The following is a 19,870-nucleotide window of genomic DNA, read 5'->3' as shown; positions in this document are numbered from 1 at the left end:
AAAGCTAAGAGCATTTCCTAACATTTCAGCCTTTTGACCTCCATTGTGCTAAAAAAGAGAGCAATCAAAAGTTAAATGAAAAAGTAATAAGTAGAAAAAATAAAAAGAGAAAGAAAGCAAGCAGGATGGTTGATCCTGGCAAAAACAGAGTACATACTTCATGTTGTTCCCTACTTGTCTATTCCAATGTAAGATCACAAAAATTTCACACTTCCTCCACAAACAGGCTGACACTCAGGCCACAGTGTATGGTAATGTCTCCACACTTCTCACTCCATACATTTGCAGGAAGACAAGTCCATACATGCCAAACTTAAATGTGTAATAGTATATAGTTTGGTCATGCCACAATACATGGTGACAGCTGCACACTTTTAAATTCCTAAATTTCCAAGATAAAAAGCTATGCATGCCTAAGTTTGGATCTTAAAACATACAGTTTTGTGGCTACTAGTTTTGTTCTTTTAAAAGCAAAATATCTTTAAAAAATACAAGAGGAAAGCTAATACACGACAAAAGAGGAATGAGGTGAAGCAAAATGTAGGTTTCAACTCTCAAATCTAGAAGCTAAATCATTTACCAAGGTTTTCTCCTTTAAAAATTACTTTTCTTTGAAAATACATCAAGCTGGATGACATGTTTACTATGTGCTGTCTATTTTCATTTCAACTACATGAAATGGTTGTAATAGCATATATATATATATATATATATATATATATATATATATATATATATATATATATATATATATATATATATATACATACACACACACACCTCTATTTAAAATAATTCTTGTAATGCATGGCCAAGTCCTGGCAGGCAAAATCACAGCAGCGAGAACCCACAATAATGTAGCACACGGCCACACTGACCTGAGCAGCACAGCCTGACATCCTCACGGCCAGTGCTGGCGTTCCAAACTAATTCTTTGCAACATTTGTCACACCAACCCACACAGACACCCGGGGGTCAGAGCAGCGTGCTCGTCACACTGGTGATCAGGCGGTGTTGCTGTGACCTGCCACTCCTGCCTGCACTGAGGCTGAGGTTGGGGTGTCTCAGTTCAAAGCACAAAACTAATGAGCAATTGCAAAAAATCTTTGTATTTATGGTTGCCAAGTGGCATTTTTGGCAATTCTATTATTATTACTATCACCATTACTATCATGACAAGGAATGTTACAGCATTTCATGAAAATAAATAAATACATACAATGCAATGCTCAAATTGTGATGACCTCTGATTCTATCTATAGCTAAAGCCAGATTTGAGAGGTAAGACCTGCTTGCATACATTGCCCAACTAACATGAAGCACAAACCTAAAACAAGATCTGCTTCTTTACAATTTATTCATTATAAGAGTATAAAAGAAACAACACTTTATAAAAAAAAAAAAATAATAATAATAATAACTATCTAAAAAATGGATTTTTGCCCCTTAAATATTGTTTATAAAAGACATAATAGCAAACACATTTCCCTCACTTGAAAAATGTGAATAGATGTATCTGAAAGGAGCAGATGTATACAACATAGATGCTGAAGCTGAAATGATCTAATTATCATCAAAGCAGCCTTCAAACCAAGAATTAAGCAACCATGGTGTGTGTGTGTGTGTGTGTGTGTGTGTGTGTGTGTGTGTGTGTGTGTGTGTGTGTGTGTGTGTGTGTGTGTGTGTGTGTATTTACCTATTTGTATTTACCTATTTGTGTATTACAGGGCCCGAGCTAAGCTCTCTGTGTCCTGTCTCCTTGTCCATTCCTGTCATATCTCTCTTTCATCTGATTGTGTGTGTGTGTCTGTGTAATTCACTGTTTGATATGCTGCAGTCTCTGACGAGACAGCCAGACGTTACCCTACGGAACAAGCTCAGAGCTCATTATTTCCGATCTTGGGATAGGTCTGAGACCAGGCACACACCACACACCGGGACAACAAGGTCACAACTCCTCGATTTACATCCCGTACTTACTCACTGCTAGGTGAACATGGGCTACGTGAAAGGAGACACACCCAAATATCTCCACCCGGCCGGGGAATCGAACCCCGGTCATCTGGCTTGTGAAGCCAGCGCTCTAACCACTGAGCTACCGGGCCATGTGTGTGTGTGTGTGTGTGTGTGTGTGTGTGTGTGTGTGTGTGTGTGTGTGTGTGTGTGTGTGTGTGTGTGTGTGTGTGTGTGTGTGTGTGTGTGTGTTTTACTTAATTGTGTTTTAACAAGATTGGATCAAGCTCATGATGTCTTGTCTTTTAAAGTTAATTCATCTTATCTATCTTTACAGCTATGACTGTTCCCTGTATACACAACTTTATCAGTCAATGTATTCCATAGTGTGGCAAGCTTCACTGTAAAGTAACTTCTCCATTGACAAAAGTGTGGTACACTTCCTGCAGATTCATCTCTGTGAGCTTCTTACCCTCTCCCCCTCTGAGTTTGGATATCTCTGGTGGAGTGCGTCAGTAACTTATGTAATGTTATGTATGATTGTGACAATGTACATGGCAATGGTGATGGCGATGGTGGCAAAGCAACTCAAGTTGTTGGTGAGGCAGCTGAAGTAGTAGCTAAAGCAGCAGAGCCATAGGAGGCAGAGGAGGCAGGGAAAGGCATTAGCAGTGGTGGTGGTGGTGGTGGTGGTGATATAGATGAAGAGTGAGCTGCTGGTGATTGATATTTCCAGTTCCCTTTCCTCTTCCCCCTACTATATTCTACTCTTTGTTTTTTTCTTATATAGTTATTTACTTTTGGCATGTCTGTGAAAGAATTTAGGGCAATACTGAGGCTTATCAAGGCACCAAAGTGAATGCAGAGATGTGCAAAAGTCAAGCAGAGCTAGTGTGACTCTCTCTCTTTCTCTCAAGCTCTGAAGAGCATTGGCTGACTTGTTGCCACAGCCAGCCAGGCACACTCACATGTTGTAAGAAGGTGCCAGACAAGTGGGAGAGAAGCTACAAGCTATTATTTTATCACATTCACAGAAAATAATGTAACGACAAAACTTCTATCACCAACGCTAGGACAGCTGCACCATGCCCATCTACTGTGCTTGATGGGACATTTAAATTTATGGGAAAGAAAAAAGACTGCCATCTCATTGCTCACACTTCAGTGGTGCAACCAGAATGTCTACCTTGATCTTGATATGTCACTTGTTTTCATCATACCATGGCTAACTCTCCCCTAAACAGACATGATAAACAGTCAAGACAGCTGTCATATTCCTGTCCTTCCTACACTAGAGCAGAGGAGATGGAAGGTGTCTGTGTGTGTGTAGCAACAGAACAAACACATTGAAACAAGGCAGAAAGTAAGTGGTGGAGGCAGCAGTGAATATATAGAAATGTAAGTACTTACATATGCAATGGCAACCTTCTTCAACAGGACAGAAAATACATGGTTAGTACATCTCATTTAGCAAGGCATAAGAACTTTAATGGTGAATGAGTGAGTGAAGTAAGAGTTTGCATGTAGTATATATGTATGCATGTATTTATTCATCTCCAATCAGTACATTTTGCTACCATCATTCTCTTTGTATTTTCCACATTTAAAAAGAATATATAGATACAAATGTATGTTTAATAACACCTGTAAGCACCCTTCTTACTATATCAAGCCCCATTTTTTTAAATATTGTTTTTCCAGTAAGGATCATACATATTACTTCTTTCAATGTAAGCCTGCATGAAAAGCTGTGTATAGCTCCTGTTACTCAAGTGACATACATGCAATCTTCACTCATCTTGCTGTCTGTGGTTCCCTTTCTCTTACTTGCACTTATCAACATGCTTGGCTTATGACATTTCAATTTACTTTTGTGGTTCAAGTTATCATTGGCATCCATGCTCACTCACAATCTTGTTTGCCATGTGGCAAGTCTCTGAAACTTCTGTTATAAAAACTTATATCCAAATTATCTGTAAAATGTATCATGCTTTAAAGATGCTGCTGTGTGCTGCACTACTGTAGATGACAAAAAAAAATCTACTGTTGCTTCAAACCAAATCTTGGCAATACATTCAATATGTAAATGAACCTTTGAGCACAAGGAAGGCAATGTTATCTGAGCCTAAACCATTGTAGTACTGCTGTATGTATATCTTCAATGTTATCCCCCTCTCCCACCACCACCACTACCACCACCTCAACAACAACATTAAATAAAGAAAATTAATTAAAAGGGAAAAAACTGAAAATAAGCAACAAATATTATCTTATTAAGAAATCTTTTAACACACAAAATGAAAAAAATATGAGTAAGTAATGTGGGTTTTGGTGAGCATAGTGTAATGGCATCATAAGCAAGAAGTTTAAGGAAAGTGATGGAAGATGAAAAATCTGAAGTGCATTTTGAAAAAAGTCAAATGGCAAACATAAGGAGAGCAGCAGACAAGAGGCACAGAATGTCTTACTTGCGGAATGTGCCGGTGAGGGCAATGTAGATGAAGTTCTCGTAGGTGAGCCTGGCACCCTCTCCAAGGAAATTCATGTTGTAAGTGACAGAGGTGCCGCCTGGTGCCACACAGGTGAGATAGGGCGGCAGGCACACTTCATCCCATGCATACGACACACAGGACCGAGGCTTGACCACTGCCCTCAGCCGCTCCTCCTGCGTGCCCGTCTGAGGCAGACACCAACATTGTGCACATCAAAACAAGACAAGGAAAGTGACAACTACATGTCTTTCTCATCAGAATGACAACAACAAATCAAACAAATTAAACTTTTTGAGAGTAAATTTTTATATAATTAAAACATTGGTGTGTCATGAGATGCATTTGTAGCGTTTCTGTCATGTTTTCTATGTTGTCTCACCTGAAAGAAGGTGATTGGAACCTCTGAGAAGTTATCGATGCGGAAGGGAGGCGGCAGCGTCTCGGCATCAGTGAACACAATGAAGAAGGTGGCATCACTAATGATCACCTCCACACGCAGGAAGAAGCAACGACCATCATTATCTCTGTCCAGTGGATAATGATTATGTTATCTACCACACAACATCATGAACAATAGTGTTCTTCAAGTGTTTAAATGATCTCAGTACTACACTACAAATACTTAACATTCCATGTGCTTTGTAATCTTGTGATTACCTAATATTGAGGTAGAAAGAGTCAATTTTTTCAATGAAGAAGCCACCTGACCAATAACAGCCAGGCACATCTCTCAAGCAGATGCTGAGGAGCTGTTCTTTGTCCAGGCGTGGCCAGTGGAAGGGCAGCCAGCAGCCTGGGATGGCACGCAGCCACGTGGACTGGGCACATGGGTCACTCTGGGGACCATCATTAGTAAAAGTAGATTAGTGTACAAAGCATACCGTACAAATATTTAGGCAAATTTGCTGTTTACATTAAAAATACAAACTTTAGCTATAATAAAAAAATCTTATAGCATATTGAAAACAAACAAGTACAATTGAAAAGAATGTAGGAACTCACAAACAAAAATAGTCTACAATAATATGACACTGAAAGAGTAAAGAAAAACATCTTTGGAAATTATTAGGACAGAAGATACAACCCTGAGCATGAAAACTCAGCAAACATGACAGACTCAGACAATACAGTGATGTGTTCTTTAAGGACCAAAGTCTTTTCTTCTTGTATTTTTTTGCTGACACTGATAAATTTCTTTCCAGTTCTGTTCTTGCTGCTTTACACCTCTTCTGTCTCATTGTGTTCTTCGTCCTTCATCCTGAGCACTCTCTCTTTGCATTTAATGTTAAGGTGTGTCCACACATGCTCGGAACATTTGCTGCGAACATGATTCGTAGCATGTTAAATAGCATGTTTGTAACACAGGTGTGGACAGGAGTGCGTGAACAACCTAGTGATCATGGCAACAGCTTGTTCTGTAGCAGAGGTGAGGTGAACAGCTGTCCACACGTGGCAGCTTAGTGCTCGCCACAATGTCAGCTACTGAGGACGCTATACTGGCAGCTGCAGCAGTGATAGTTTTGTGTGATGGAAAAAACAAGAGAAGGAGGCGAAGATTCTGGATGCGTTCATCTTTAAGGAAGAGAAAGTGTAGAGAGAGTATCATGAACACTATGAGACTTGATGACATTAATCTGTGTGCAGACAACCTACGGAGAACCGGAACCTTTTACAACTTCATGAGGATGTCATCAACAGATTTTGAAGTGCTGATACAGAAGGTTGGCCCTCACATCTGTAAAACGAACACTTGCTGGAGGAAGGCTATAACTGTTGGAGACCGTCTGGGTGTCACATTACAATACCTGGGGACTGCCGATATATCCCTCCAGGCATCTACCTTTTTAATCTTTTCTTATAATCGGTGCACGTCACATCCCATAATACAGGGTGTGACCGATATAAGTCGATGAGAACTACCGTCTGGTCCCTCGTCCACTCCATCTCTCCACCGCAGACAGTCAGGTTGTGTGATACGTGTAACATGTTCGCTAGCACGAAAACCTCGTCCACACCACTGCTGCCAACATGCTGCGATCTTGTGGTACCAACCTCGTGTGGACACGACTGTTAACAAGCTTGTTACGAGCTTGTTAGTGAATTTGCTACGAACATGTTCCGAGCATGTGTGGATGCACCTTTAACTTCCACCTTCATTAACATTATCTCGCTCAACATTCAGTATTACAAAACCACGTTATGCAAACTCACAAAGGTAGTGGTAAAGCTCTTCTGAGCAATGATAAGTTCGTGAGATGACCGATTTTCAATCTGGAATCTTGGAGAAAAGGTGACCATGTAGGTGTCCCTGTACCTGCCTCGGCCCGGCCTCACATCTACACCCACGATATAAACAAGGTCAGGCCGATTGTCTGGTGGGCTGACTCTGAGACGTCGCACCCAGGTGCCCTGTGTCAGCGGCAACTTGTGGCAGTACTGCTTGGAGAGAGAAAAAACAGCAGATCATTATTGTTAATGTTATTACTTTTAGTTATCACACTGCTGATAGAAGAAACATAATGGCTCACAAAAGAATTCTGATGTTAATATTAGAGTAATTAATTCTACTAACTTACAGGAAAAGATTATGAATGAGTGGAATATTCTGGACTGCATGCACAATATGTGAAAAGGAAACATTCATAAAATGCAATGATCAGGTATGAATGGTTTAGATTTATATGTACAGTATGTAGGCAAGACTAATGTCTGGTCAAAGACAAGTAATTCCATTGAGCAAAGCTGCACAACCCACCTGTGCCTGGGAGCCAGGATGCAGTTGGTTACCCACACGAGCCACAACCATTGGGTTAGCCTCCCGATCACTGAAGGAAAACAGCAAAGGTGCTGCACACCGAGCCACCTCATGCTCACTGTCCTGACCTGAAGTACACAATGGCAATGGTCAGATTTATTACTGTGGCTCTGCAATAACCTTGACAGAGTAAATCCATTCAAAAACCTTCCAGTGCTACATGATACACCTACCAGCAGCATCAGTGCTCACTCCCTCTTGCCTGAAGATAAGTGGCAGACCTGTCTTGTTGATGAGCCAGTAGCTAGCATACACCACCACCTGGGAGAAAACACAAGCTATGCTATACTGTGTGTGTGTGTGTGTGTGTGTGTGTGGTTTGATGGAAAATATAAGGAAAATGCAGTCCGATTTTTTAATTAAGGGTAATGGTATTCACTGTAGTTGATGAGACACCACAACGACCCACCTTAAGAGCCCCTCCATACTGCAAGTGAACCTTGATGTGTAAGTAGAGGAGACGCTTGTGGATATCCTGCAGTTTGAGGGTGACAAGGTATGGAGAGGAGGAAGGATTCAGACAAATCTCCCCACAGGGACTCAGAGTGTCTGTCCATACGTTGAGGGTAACACTCTCTGCTGGATCAACTGAATGGAGGCAAGCGTCCTCTCCTGGCCTGATCCGACCCTTTGGTGTGCCGGGAATCTTCACTTCATAGTGGAGGTCATATGGCAGGAGGTTCACCATGGTGAGTGGACTCACCAGCATGATGGTGTGACCTGGCTGAACCTGAACAAACAAATAAGCATTCTTTAATGACCTTTATTTCTAGTGCTGTTACTACAGATCAGACATTACACAATTTGTAATTGAACACCACCATTCTAATGGCAATGATGATTATTTCCTTTAAGTACTCCACTGGCTCAGCACCTTTCAAGATTTCATGATGTGGGTGAGTTGGGTGAAAGGTAAAGCCTTTCTTTCACAGGAACATGATGCATACCTAACTCATGCATATCAGAATCATATATATATATATATATATATATATATATATATATATATATATATATATATATATATATATATATATATATATATATATATATATTTTTTTTTTTTTTTTTTTATGAAAGAGAGAAACTTGCCAAGAACAGCAAACAATTAGAAAAAAAAAGCCCAGGATATTTTTCACTTATTCAACACACTTCTTAAATTTTCCTTTCACACACAACTTGCCAGCTGCCACTCTCTCCTTACATTTAGTCTCACCTTCTTTTCCATCTGGTGATGGTAAAGTTTGAAAGGGAAAGTAAAACAAAGGATGACTGACCCAGTGATTGAAGGGTGACACCTTTGGTCCCGGAGAGGGAGGATCACCATCAGCAGGAAAGTTGTCCCTCTTGAGATGCACACAAAACCTGAACCATATAACATTATTAGCTTACACCATTAATTGGTTCTAAAATCATCTAATCTAAAAATATCAAATTCATGTTTTTTGTTCATGTCAAAGGTCATATTTTTCTTACTATTCACATGATTTTCTTTATAAATACTGTAGGATGGCATCTATGACAAAAGTGAATAAAAGAGATGGTTTATAAGGAAAATGTATAAAGCATTAACTCATTTATCTGTCTGAGGTAGAGACTTAGAAGTGTTAACACAAGGTCAGCATGTTATTTTGTCCAAGAAAATCAAAACACAAACACCAAAAATACATTAGTATCAGAGGCAGAGTATTGTTATACCACAAGCTTGTACCAAAGCTCACACCACCCATGCTAGTCACATCAAGCTTCACTTGTGGGTAAATCAGGAACAACATTTATCAATGCATATCTAGTGATAGTTTTATACCATGACCAAGAAAAGGTCTTGGTGCCTCACACTAATTCCACAGCTTGAAACTTGAACATACTGACATTTGATATCATGCTTGAACATTAGTAAGAAATTTATGAGACAAAAGAAAACAACAGTTAGACTTCAATGTAAAGAAGCAACTAAGGTGTGACTCATGCCAACCCAAAATAAACTGCACAAAACAAAACAAAATTCTCACAACCTAAAACTGGGCATTTGGGCATTGATAGCTGCACACACTCTTGGCTCAGCCCTTTCCTGAGGTGACCCTTGCCAGTGCAGAGCCTCCCTGCAGTACAGCCAGCTCACCCCTGCCGAGATGGCTGGCCGCACAAACAGCTCAGCCCACACATACAGGAGAGGCACGGGGACGGTGCTTTTGGGACCAATGTGCAGGATTCTGGTGTCTGGCAGGAAGGGAAATACAGCAGTGTAACATGCACACTACAAAACAATACGCTAAATTGCGAATCATACTAAACACAAAAACATGGATAAAATAAACTGTAATGGGCAACTCAAACATTCAACATATGTACTATTTGCATTCTCCATGAAATGTCTTGCCTGCAGTGAACTGTACCAAGCCAGCAAGCCAGCAATTCAATTCAGTAATAATGCAAACAATGTGGCAAATAAAAATGTTTACTGAACAGGAACATAGAGTGAAACACAGTAATTGCATCATCTTTTTTCTTTTTTAACTACTAGTGCCTATGGTTTGGCCTATTACTATCATTATTTTACTTTTTTCATAAAATGTAATGAAACTTCTCTCATCTATAAACACTTGATACCACTTAATCTTCAATCAGAACATCAATAAGTCATTTCACTCCAATATTCTCTAAAACAAAGGAAAAATTATAAAAATAAATACCTAAAAAGGAAAGTCAAAATAAACATTAATGCATTAATTCATATGCATATGTATACTGATATATATATATATATATATATATATATATATATATATATATATATATATATATATATATATATATATATATATATATATATATATATATATTATCACTTGTCTAACTTTACCCCACAAATGTCTTCCCTTCTGTGAACACAAACTGTTTCCTGTAAGGCTCCGACAGTGTATATTAACACAAGAAATGACCACTTATTGCTACATGGTGCCCCTTGAGTACATAGTGACCCAGGGAGAGAAGAAAGGAGTGGCTCTACCCCTCACAAAGTGAGGCTTGGTAGGTCTCAGATCTCACAACCACTCCCTCCTTTATCAGTTGATCCCAGTGCACGATTTAAATGGAGGGTGAATGTGGCCTTTCATGTCAGTGTCACACAATGACTTCATCACTGTATAGATGCTTTTAGTACTAACTGCAGACTGTGTAACTACATAAATAAACCATGGACATTTTGCATGCAAATGCTGAACACATGTACAGCATGGAGATTTACTCTGAGTAAACAGTCAATCATGTATACCAAGACATTACAAATTAACGAACTGTACTTGCTTACAATCAACTATAACAAAATTGTTTCTAGTGCAAAGGTTTTGCTCATTCGACTACTGTCATAATGCATAATTTCAACTAAAAGAAAGAACAGGAAACACAAAATAGCAAAGGCTAGGCATATAAACAACAGAACATGATTATTATTGATCAAGACAAGCAGAGGAGTCAAGGAGTCAAGGAAGCGGCCAGCAATTCCTTCCCTCCACACACCTAAAAGGAAGCTCCTTGTTGCTGTTGAGAGCACGACTCTGCCTCACACCTTCGTCCAGACACCCAAGTCTCAGCAAGGTGGTACAAAATATAGATTTGCTGGAAAAGCTAAATACACTTTTGGAGCAGTTAGGAACAGGCCGCGCATTAACCTGCAGCTCCACAAACTTGAGAGGCACAGGGTAGGTAGTCCCTGGACCAATTCGCTTTGTCAGCTGTGCAGCCGCTGGAAGGCGTCCGGGTTAATGTTCTACGACTGTTTCACAATGGTCAACAACACAATATTTGACATGACCCAGGATGACATTACTTACTGATGGTAAATCCTTACCTCCGAGTCTGATGGCAGAGTTCTCCAGACGCACATCAACAGGGCAGTGTAGGAGGTTAGTGAGCTGCAGAGCTGATCGCACCGTCACTAACTTTCGGGCAGACCCATCCAGCGTTACTGCTACTATTATCCGGGCGTTTGGCAATTCACTGGTCTGAGGAAATGCATAAATGTGTCGGCAAAACCAAACTGGAAAAGGCAATATTCTAATTTCCACAAATTAAAATAGAGAAAAAAAGGATAACCAATAAGTACTCTATTACATATTCACTCAGGCTGTTCACCCTCTCCATCTTTGTGTCCCTATGGATCTCTTATGTCAAAAAGAGTGTCCCTCAGAAACAAACAGGGACAAAGGTGTGTTAGAGGACTTACTTGTGTGGGTGGCATTTGTGGGTCTGGTGAAGCAACTCTGAAGAACACCCCGACCTTATCCACTGTGACAGGCCCCACCTCCTGCCAACCCTCCACATGCACCAAAAGTTGGTGCACCTTCAGCTCATGGGTGTCACGGTGCCGCTGCTTTCCTCGGCCCTCAAATGAAAACGGAACAGTAGAACCTGCTGAGACCTTGACCCACTCCCTCACTGGAGTCTCTGCTTGGTCTGGACTCTCAAGGTCCATCATGCTGGCAATAAAGAAAACCATGCAGTCTTCAGTGATACAGACTGAAAATGCTCCACCATGTTATATAGATCTTATCAGAAGCTTGTCTCTTTCACAGGGTAATATTGAATTTCAAAGGGAGTAGCTTCAATAGTTTGAGTTACTGAAAGTTACTAAAACACACTCACATAGTGCTAAGATCTGTGGCTAGCATAAATGACTATTTTTCAGTGTTTTGAACAGAGGGAGTCCTGTAATAACAGCCCAAAACTTAGAAACATTTCATATATAACACAAATTCCATATTGCTTCAAGTAGCAATACTGAGAAGTAACTACAATAAAAATCCCTAACAAATGTCAATGGTGCTTACTTGTCAGGGGTGGTGGTCAATGTGGCAAAGGAAAGATCACAGCCAGTGTCATTCTTGAGACCAAAAGGTATGAATGGAGAGCGGCGCCGGTAACCCTGAGGACTGACCAGTGCTGTCTTGAATGTGTTACTACTGCTGCTGCCACTGCTGCTGCTGCCATCACCTTCTCCTCTGTGTTCCTGCACTGAGCTAATGCATGCCTCTACATCCAACCTGGAAAAGTCACACACCAAATACTTATCCAGTACAACATTCATCAAATGTGAGTCAAGCTGGTTAACATTAAGTGTGGAGGTGAGATGAGGTGAGAGTAACAAAAGCTTGGTTCAACTCAACACAGACCTGTCCCTGTTGTAGTAGTCCTGTGTCCAGGTGGACTTGACAGTGTGGCACAAGTCCAGGAGGGCGTTGGTCAAGTTCATATTGATGGTTTCCTCCGTAGTGATGGTCAGAGACAGTCGCTCACCACTCAGGTCCCTTGATAAGCCCTTGTTCCATTCTGCCTGACACCTGTGAGATACAGTTGCATCATGTAGTGTCTGCCAATCAACCCACACACTTCCATTCCTCTCCATGAGTAATAGTTTGCAGACCTACCTCAATTCCCTCACCATGTATGTACAAACAATCATGGGGAAAAAGGTATTAACATATTTGTTGAACACGTTGTGTGAACAGACAAATTGAAACATTGTTAAGGCTAAAAAATCACATTCCAATTGCCTTTGGTGATACTTTCAACATTTTCTTTCCTGTACCAAGCTACACAAGGCTACCAGCACAAGTGGTGGGCATTAAGGTGGTCAATACACAAACATGGAAGAGTTTTGAAATTAGAGCAGAACGTTACATGCTACACTCTTACTCTGCGTCCATCCATTATAATAAACTTCATACTCACAACCAAGGTTCAAGGAAAGGCTCCCAGCCAGACAGTGCCCTGTTGTAATAGTCCACAGAGAGAGAACAGCTGGCAGTCCCCTTTCCAAGCCAATCCTACAAGACAGTGTAGCATTAGTAACCTTATGTATGTATGATGGCTATATGTATGCATGTATGTGTATAGAGTGGTACTAAGGTTACATCCTCGATTTGTTCCATGACCCGTGGGGCAACCCAAGGAATATGAGTAGGATGCTGCACCGGTTGCTCTAGGATATGGAGAATAGTAAAGTTAAAGACTAGTTCACCAGGATGGTTAGTGAAGGGAAGAGGAAAGCCAAAGCTGGTGGTGAACACTGAAGTTTCCAAGAATAGAGATCTCCACAAAAGGAGAGTCAAGTTGTTATGTACATAGACAAATCTGAATGGTGTTCCCTGTGTCTGGTTTTCACTCACCTGCTTCAGTCCCAGATGGGCGAGGGACACCTCCAGCAGCGGAACATCACAGTCACCACAGTCGTCGATCACACAGATGTTCACACCACCAGTTTTGATCTGTGTTAAAATTTCACTATCAATAAAATAGCAATTGTAAATATTTCTTGGTGGTTCAAACTACCATCTATGTCATTCCTATCCAAGACCGTATTCAATAAACATTTACTTTTTTCCATGAGTTCTTCAATTCACCAGCATCATAAAGCAGAAGTAGTGCTATCTAATCCTTTCACTACTACCTGGCACATCTTTCCTTAATCAACAATCACAATGAAACATCTCTATTTGTTCTACAGCAACCCCCAATAAGAAAAGCTGGCCGAGATGACTCAGGATGCCTAACTTCATAGGTAATAGACACATCCTTAATACCTCTATGGCATGGAAGTTGATGGCCTTCTCCTGGGTGGAAAGGGTGGTGGGGAGAGTGGGGGCAGGCAGTGGGTGGGCATTGTGTGTGAGCCACAGTGCCGCATCATCGAGCCGCCCTCCACACTCCTCCAGAGCGCGCCGACAGTCTGCCTCTTGGAAGCCCAGAGCAGACAGCTTCTCTACCTGAGCTGTTGGGGAGTGCAGCAGTGATCAGTTATAAATAAAAATTAGCAACACTTTACACCCTCATCTCTTTTCTTGAAGGATGGTCATACACCACTTAGAGAAGAACATTTATCACTGACTGGTTCACTGGCTTGGCTAACACTGCCTTCATTGAGCACTTCACTACTTTGAATGGTTCTCATTCTCCTACCATGAACACATCTGCAAAGCAGCAAATTGAGTTGAAAGAGCAAACAAACCACATAAATTAATACCAAACCCATGTGATTCTTCTTCTTCTTCTAATAGAGAAGGCATTACCTTGAAAGTTAGCAGGCTGGCTCTTCTCTTTAACTATGGTTGGTTTCCTGGAAGCCTCCCTCTGCTTGGACACAGACTCAAACATCTGCTGGAACATCTTCATATCATGGTAACTCAGCCGAATGTTTAGCTGGTGAAGCCACACCTACAAAAGGAAATGCTTCTTATTTCTCTGTACATTTGTATAGATTTGTTTCCATACATTTGTATAGATTTGTTTCCTTGCTCATCACTGAAGAAAAAGAGATTACTGTTAAGCATGTTACATTCAGTGGAGTGGTCAGTAAGTGTTTAGAGCAGTGAGTCTTTGTAGAAGAGTTTGTGATCCTTTAGACTCACTGATAGCTGGACATACTCAATACATTCTTTGTTCAATTTTTACCTCAAGATGACAGAAGTTTCATTATTCATTTGTTTCACTCCCTACTCTGTTCCATCTTTTTTTTTTTTTTCATTATTATTATTGTTTATTTTTATTTATATTTTTATTTACTTATTCATTTATTTATTTTTTAGTTTTTTCCAATACAGTACAAGCAAACTGGCATGGCTCACCTCCACTGTGTGCTGGACAGACATGCTCATGTTGGAGATGTCAACTGGACGACTGTGTGAGAGACGGTCATTCACTTCAATGTTAATGGTGACTGGATCAATGATAGAGAGAGCTGTGTCCTCCTCCAGCCCAAGGATGCATGAGTAAAGTTCACACTGGTTCAGGTTGCATGACAGGGGTCGCTCTTGGTGCTGAGGCCTGTAGCTGATCACTGCTGTGCTCTGCAGAGAGTCGGGAACAAAGACAGATATTACTCGCATGATAAGATGGACAAATTTGAATAAACAATCAGCAATGTGTGAACTGATGCCAGACTGTGAATCAATACTGTCATGCTTGGCAATTGTGAGAGGATGAATGAATGGCTCTAAAAATAATATACAATAATGAAATATTAAAACAATAAAAGTATAGTTTACAAGATATCTAGTACTGCACATCATCATGTTATTATCTAGAAAAGAATCAAGTTATCTTCAGGAAGTTTAGTTCCCTCTATCAGCCAAAAGCTATAATCTTACCATTAGCATTGGTATAGTATAACACAACAGTAGTCACACACCTTCAAGATGACAGCACTGGTGTCCCACAAAGATGTGTTTTCTACCACCACCAACTCAGAGTCTGTGATGTTGAGCTTGAGTTCAAAGGGCACCTTGCCCTGGTCCTGCATGATGGTGTGCTTGGTCATGACTCCCGTCGACTCCACCATGGGGTTCAGGCGTGGCAGCATAGCCAGTCGTGTGTTTCTGCCCCTCTGTGCCCCGGGTGTGGGTGAGTGTGGCCGGGGAGAGTGTGACTGTGGCGAGTGGGGCATTGGAGAGCACGGCAAGGAACTGTGGATGGGAGACAGCATCCCTGAGCTCACCGCACTGCTTTGGGGGCAAGACTCATCCTTGTTGGCTTCTTCTTTGTTGGCTTTCCCTGTAACAACAATACTTGTCAGCAACACACACGTCAATACACACATGTACAAGTGTCATTCAAGAAAAGCATGACAGTTAGGATAGTGACTAAAAAAACAAACCTCCTTGGGATAAAAGAAATAAAAAGAATACATATAATAAGAAAAGAAAGGAAGTGTGAGGAGTCAGAATTAACACAGGGTATGGGAGGAAGGTTAGGAAAAGTTTCATTGATGTTGTGAGACAATCATAAGGTGGAGAGTCCCTCACCTGCAAGGAAGGGATTGTCTGGGGTGGTGTAGATGAATTCCAGCACCTCCATCCACCAGGAAAGAATGCCCATCAGCCGCATGTTGTTCAGCAGAATGGTGAAGCGTGTCACATTCTTGGTGGACCTGAGACACACATACACCAAATCATACATCAGGCACGCTAACCAAAATGTACCATGGGATTGTGAGGATGAAACTACAAGTAACGGGACCTAATAGATAAATGATAAAACTGTCTTATCTGAGAGGACAGCATAACATTTTAACTTAGCAAATCTGATCATCTTGTGTTTTTATCCATAGTTTATATCTGGCCTATTCTCTACATAATGGTATATATATAAAGCACCCAGAGGAAAGATGTACCTAGTAATGAGCATAGTATACATGCATGCACCTGGCCATTGTGCTGTACCTGTAATGCACCTCTGCCTGCAGCTGACTGTTGTTCTTGGCACTCTTGAGGGGCGTGGGCTGGAGGATGTTTGTAAAGATGTTGGACCGCTTGTTCACTGGGAATCCTGATAAACAAAGGTATATGATAAAATTTCTCTGCTTTCTCTGTTAAAAATTCAAGGCAGTTCCTAGATGATCACAATTACAAGAAGTATTACAATAAATACAACTACCACACTGCACAACAACATCCATTCTGCCTTGCTTACACTCTGCTGCTCACCTTCAAACCTTGTGTCGCTGATGAGTATCTCTTGTGACACTAGATCAACATCTTTTGACTCATCTGAAAAACTCTCAAAGGTGAGTCTGGAGCGTATGAAGTTAACACAGGCCAGCGGAGAGCCTGCCTGAGCCTCATTCTTGTCCACATTGTCCAGCTCCAGCGTCACATTGTCCAGGACCAGGGTGATGGAGAAGGAGGTCCACACATCAACTGACGGCCACACCTTGTAAGGAGAACACAGTAAGGGAACATCACACACATCAATGAGGAAGTAGCACAAAAGAAACTATTACATTATTCACAAGATCACTGCTTCAATATGCAGCCACACTATGAAACACACACTTGAAGAAGCATTTCTGAGAAGACTTTGAGGTTACAGAGAGCAACCACAGAACGCCCTGCCTCGGAGTCCCCTCTGGGAGGGACCATAAATGAGAGAGAGAGAGAGAGAGAGAGAGAGAGAGAGAGAGAGAGAGAGAGAGAGAGAGAGAGAGAGAGAGAGAAATGATCCACCTTCACTATCTGACCTGCTCTGGGTGTGTCTGGTACAGGTAGGTTGGTGGTGGTGGTGGAGGCAGCGGCTCTCCCAGGTTAAACATGAGCACACCTCTGATCAGCTTGTACTCAGCAGTATCAATGGTGCTGTGGACCTTGCTCAGAGTGCCATGGATGCTGATGTCTGGCACTGCAGGGCACAAAACATAAAGCATGAGTACATAATTTCCTGGTTGTTAAATAAGTAATGTTAATCCCTTCAGTACCATGACACATTTCCATATTCATTCTGCTTACTATTTAGTGATTTTATACAGCTTCAGAAATTTTCATACGGGATTAAAATAGTGAAGACTGTGGCTGTTAATCTCAAAGTGAAAAATGTGTTCCAGTATTGAAGGGGTTAAGTAAGTTGAAGTTAGGAAATCAGTGCAAGTTATTATCATTGATCATTATGAAAGTAAGAAAAATTGAATACAAAACTACAAATCAAATTTCATCTCATTTTAACTTTGAAATATAAATCAAACCAAAAAAAAACATGAAACAAAGTAGCAGACCTGCATGGCTGATGGCTGTGTCTAGGTTCCTTTCCACCTGCAGCTCCAGGGCACATTTATCATGAAGGAGAGACGTACCAACTCTTTTCACCACGTACGACCCAAACATCCACTCCACTCCCTCCGTCACTGATGCCTTCTTTCTAGCCTTCCTCCCACCATTATTTACCCTCTTAGTACAATCTTCCTCCAAACCAGTGCTGCTCCCTCTCCCAAGTTGCCTGTGGTGCCGCTGGGAGTGCCCCGTGGAAGACCTGGTGCCGGTGTGAATGTCCATGTTAACCAGACTAACAAACATCACATCTAAGAGACACCGGTGAGGCTTGGCACTGGTCTCTGCACTTGCATCCACCTCAGTGTTGGCATATGATGGTGCCTGGCATGCTACTTCTGATTGTCTGCCTTGTTGTCGCAGCCGCATGGACGAGAGGGACTGGGGGCCGATGTCAAGCTCCCGAACCTGCTTTATGGTGCCCTGGAAATAAAGTGCTTCCTTCATATGCATGTCTCAGTATGTTATCTTCAACTACAACACCAACAGATTCACACGAGACTAACACCTATGACGAAAATACTAAAGGGATACTTTGATAATATTTTTTGATCCCTAGTGCAGAGATTTAGATACTTAAGCCTACCAGCCAACAATTATCATACATACTCTGGAAAGATTCAAATACCTTTTGTCATATAACAAATCAGATCAAATCTTGTCTTGGTTCAGTGTTGGTGTACAAGCAATAATAAGGATTGTTTGAGGACATGTTTACCTCTGAGCCTGCCCACAGGAAGGTGTTTTTGAGGGTGATGCTGCCTAGGTCACCCACCAACAGGTCATTGGACTGGCTGGACATGGGAAGGAAGATGACTGGTGAGCCGGCACTGATGTCCAGAGACACTCTTGATCCACGGCTGAAGTCTGACACCTGTACATCCAAATTCACTTTAGCTCAAATATTCTCCTAATTCCTGACACTCTCTTCAAAACAACAGCCTTTCGTTTGTGGAAGGCATTCATTAGCTTGTGGCCCCTCTATTGGTGATACTGCCTTGTTGAGGGAAAAAGACATACTGGGCACTTAGATGCACATGACAAGGAGAGATATATATGAATGATATAAAATAAATCAAGTTTCTACTGGAGAAACATAGATACCTGAAATATCTTCTTAGAGAGATGACAAAGATAAGAAACTTACATTAACTAAAAAAGAAAAAAAAAAAAATCAGAAAATATGCATATTTATATATAGCAAAAAAAAAAAAAAAAAAAAAACTCAAACAAACCAAGCTCCATATATCTGTGGACTTTGAAAATTGTGGCAACATAACCTATACTTCAAAAAGACACTTGTTTCAGTAACACAGGTTTTTAAGGGAGGTTTCATGGTTCTATTGACAGACTAACATGATATCTACCTTTTCAATAGCAAAACCACTACTAAGGATTAATTTCATTATCTCTGTGGACATCATCACAACTATACATCACAATAACACTATTACAAAAGATTATGTTGAGACAAAGGTATAAAGCCGGACCAGATGAGTAATAAATACTTCACTGTATCATTATCTCACTTCAACGCACTAATAACGACTCAGAGAGTGTCCAGTTCAGTAGTAAAATAGCAGATTGCCATGATGCTGCTGATGGCGCCTTCCTAACCTTCAGGAACGAATGAATAATATTATCTAGAGAAGCGAGGATCTGATGCGTTATCATCTTATCATGCTCCAGGAAGTCACTATTGTATACACAACCATGTGTGAAAATTTCATGTTAATCAGATGAATACAAATAGCAAAACAAAGACGAAATTATAAAAAATTGTTAGGAGCGAATGTTTCAAAAAATGTATTTTTTCACTTCAAAAATTTTCACAAAATCAAGATAAACTCTGATTGACTTTTGTTTGGTATCATTTTAAACTACAACTAAAATGCAATTTTAATTTGGAATTAGATTTTTGGTAATGTCAATAGAAAATGAAATACAGGAAAGTGAAAAAAAAAATTGAAAAAAAAAAACTGGACGAGCAGTTCAACTCAGGCTTTAGTCCCTGGGTC

General features: G+C 40.8%; 1 protein-coding gene across 1 annotated transcript in view; it reads right to left on the bottom strand.

The window, feature by feature from the left end:
- LOC123501831 (vacuolar protein sorting-associated protein 13D-like) overlaps positions 1-19,870 on the bottom strand; it is a 58,381-nt gene that overhangs the window by 9,826 nt on the left and 28,685 nt on the right. Inside the window, exons 38-64 of the mRNA XM_045250859.1 lie at positions 18,571-18,726; positions 17,801-18,275; positions 17,273-17,430; positions 16,740-16,965; positions 16,476-16,581; positions 16,059-16,183; positions 15,446-15,807; positions 14,883-15,104; positions 14,328-14,472; positions 13,842-14,029; positions 13,428-13,526; positions 12,991-13,085; positions 12,432-12,599; positions 12,090-12,302; positions 11,486-11,738; positions 11,111-11,264; positions 10,780-11,005; positions 10,124-10,142; positions 9,276-9,517; positions 8,538-8,625; positions 7,670-7,990; positions 7,434-7,521; positions 7,201-7,328; positions 6,657-6,881; positions 5,103-5,281; positions 4,825-4,969; positions 4,422-4,630 (exon numbers count right to left, since the gene is read on the bottom strand). Of these exons, the coding sequence (XP_045106794.1) occupies positions 4,422-4,630; positions 4,825-4,969; positions 5,103-5,281; positions 6,657-6,881; positions 7,201-7,328; positions 7,434-7,521; positions 7,670-7,990; positions 8,538-8,625; positions 9,276-9,517; positions 10,124-10,142; positions 10,780-11,005; positions 11,111-11,264; positions 11,486-11,738; positions 12,090-12,302; positions 12,432-12,599; positions 12,991-13,085; positions 13,428-13,526; positions 13,842-14,029; positions 14,328-14,472; positions 14,883-15,104; positions 15,446-15,807; positions 16,059-16,183; positions 16,476-16,581; positions 16,740-16,965; positions 17,273-17,430; positions 17,801-18,275; positions 18,571-18,726 (5,015 nt within the window). The remainder of the gene's footprint in view (positions 1-4,421; positions 4,631-4,824; positions 4,970-5,102; positions 5,282-6,656; positions 6,882-7,200; positions 7,329-7,433; positions 7,522-7,669; positions 7,991-8,537; positions 8,626-9,275; positions 9,518-10,123; positions 10,143-10,779; positions 11,006-11,110; positions 11,265-11,485; positions 11,739-12,089; positions 12,303-12,431; positions 12,600-12,990; positions 13,086-13,427; positions 13,527-13,841; positions 14,030-14,327; positions 14,473-14,882; positions 15,105-15,445; positions 15,808-16,058; positions 16,184-16,475; positions 16,582-16,739; positions 16,966-17,272; positions 17,431-17,800; positions 18,276-18,570; positions 18,727-19,870) is intronic.

This window comes from Portunus trituberculatus, chromosome 10 (assembly GCF_017591435.1).
Source record: "Portunus trituberculatus isolate SZX2019 chromosome 10, ASM1759143v1, whole genome shotgun sequence".
NCBI classification, from domain to species: Eukaryota; Metazoa; Arthropoda; class Malacostraca; order Decapoda; family Portunidae; genus Portunus; species Portunus trituberculatus.
Note: the sequence above shows the minus strand (reverse complement) of the source record. Positions and strands in the feature narration are given on the sequence as shown.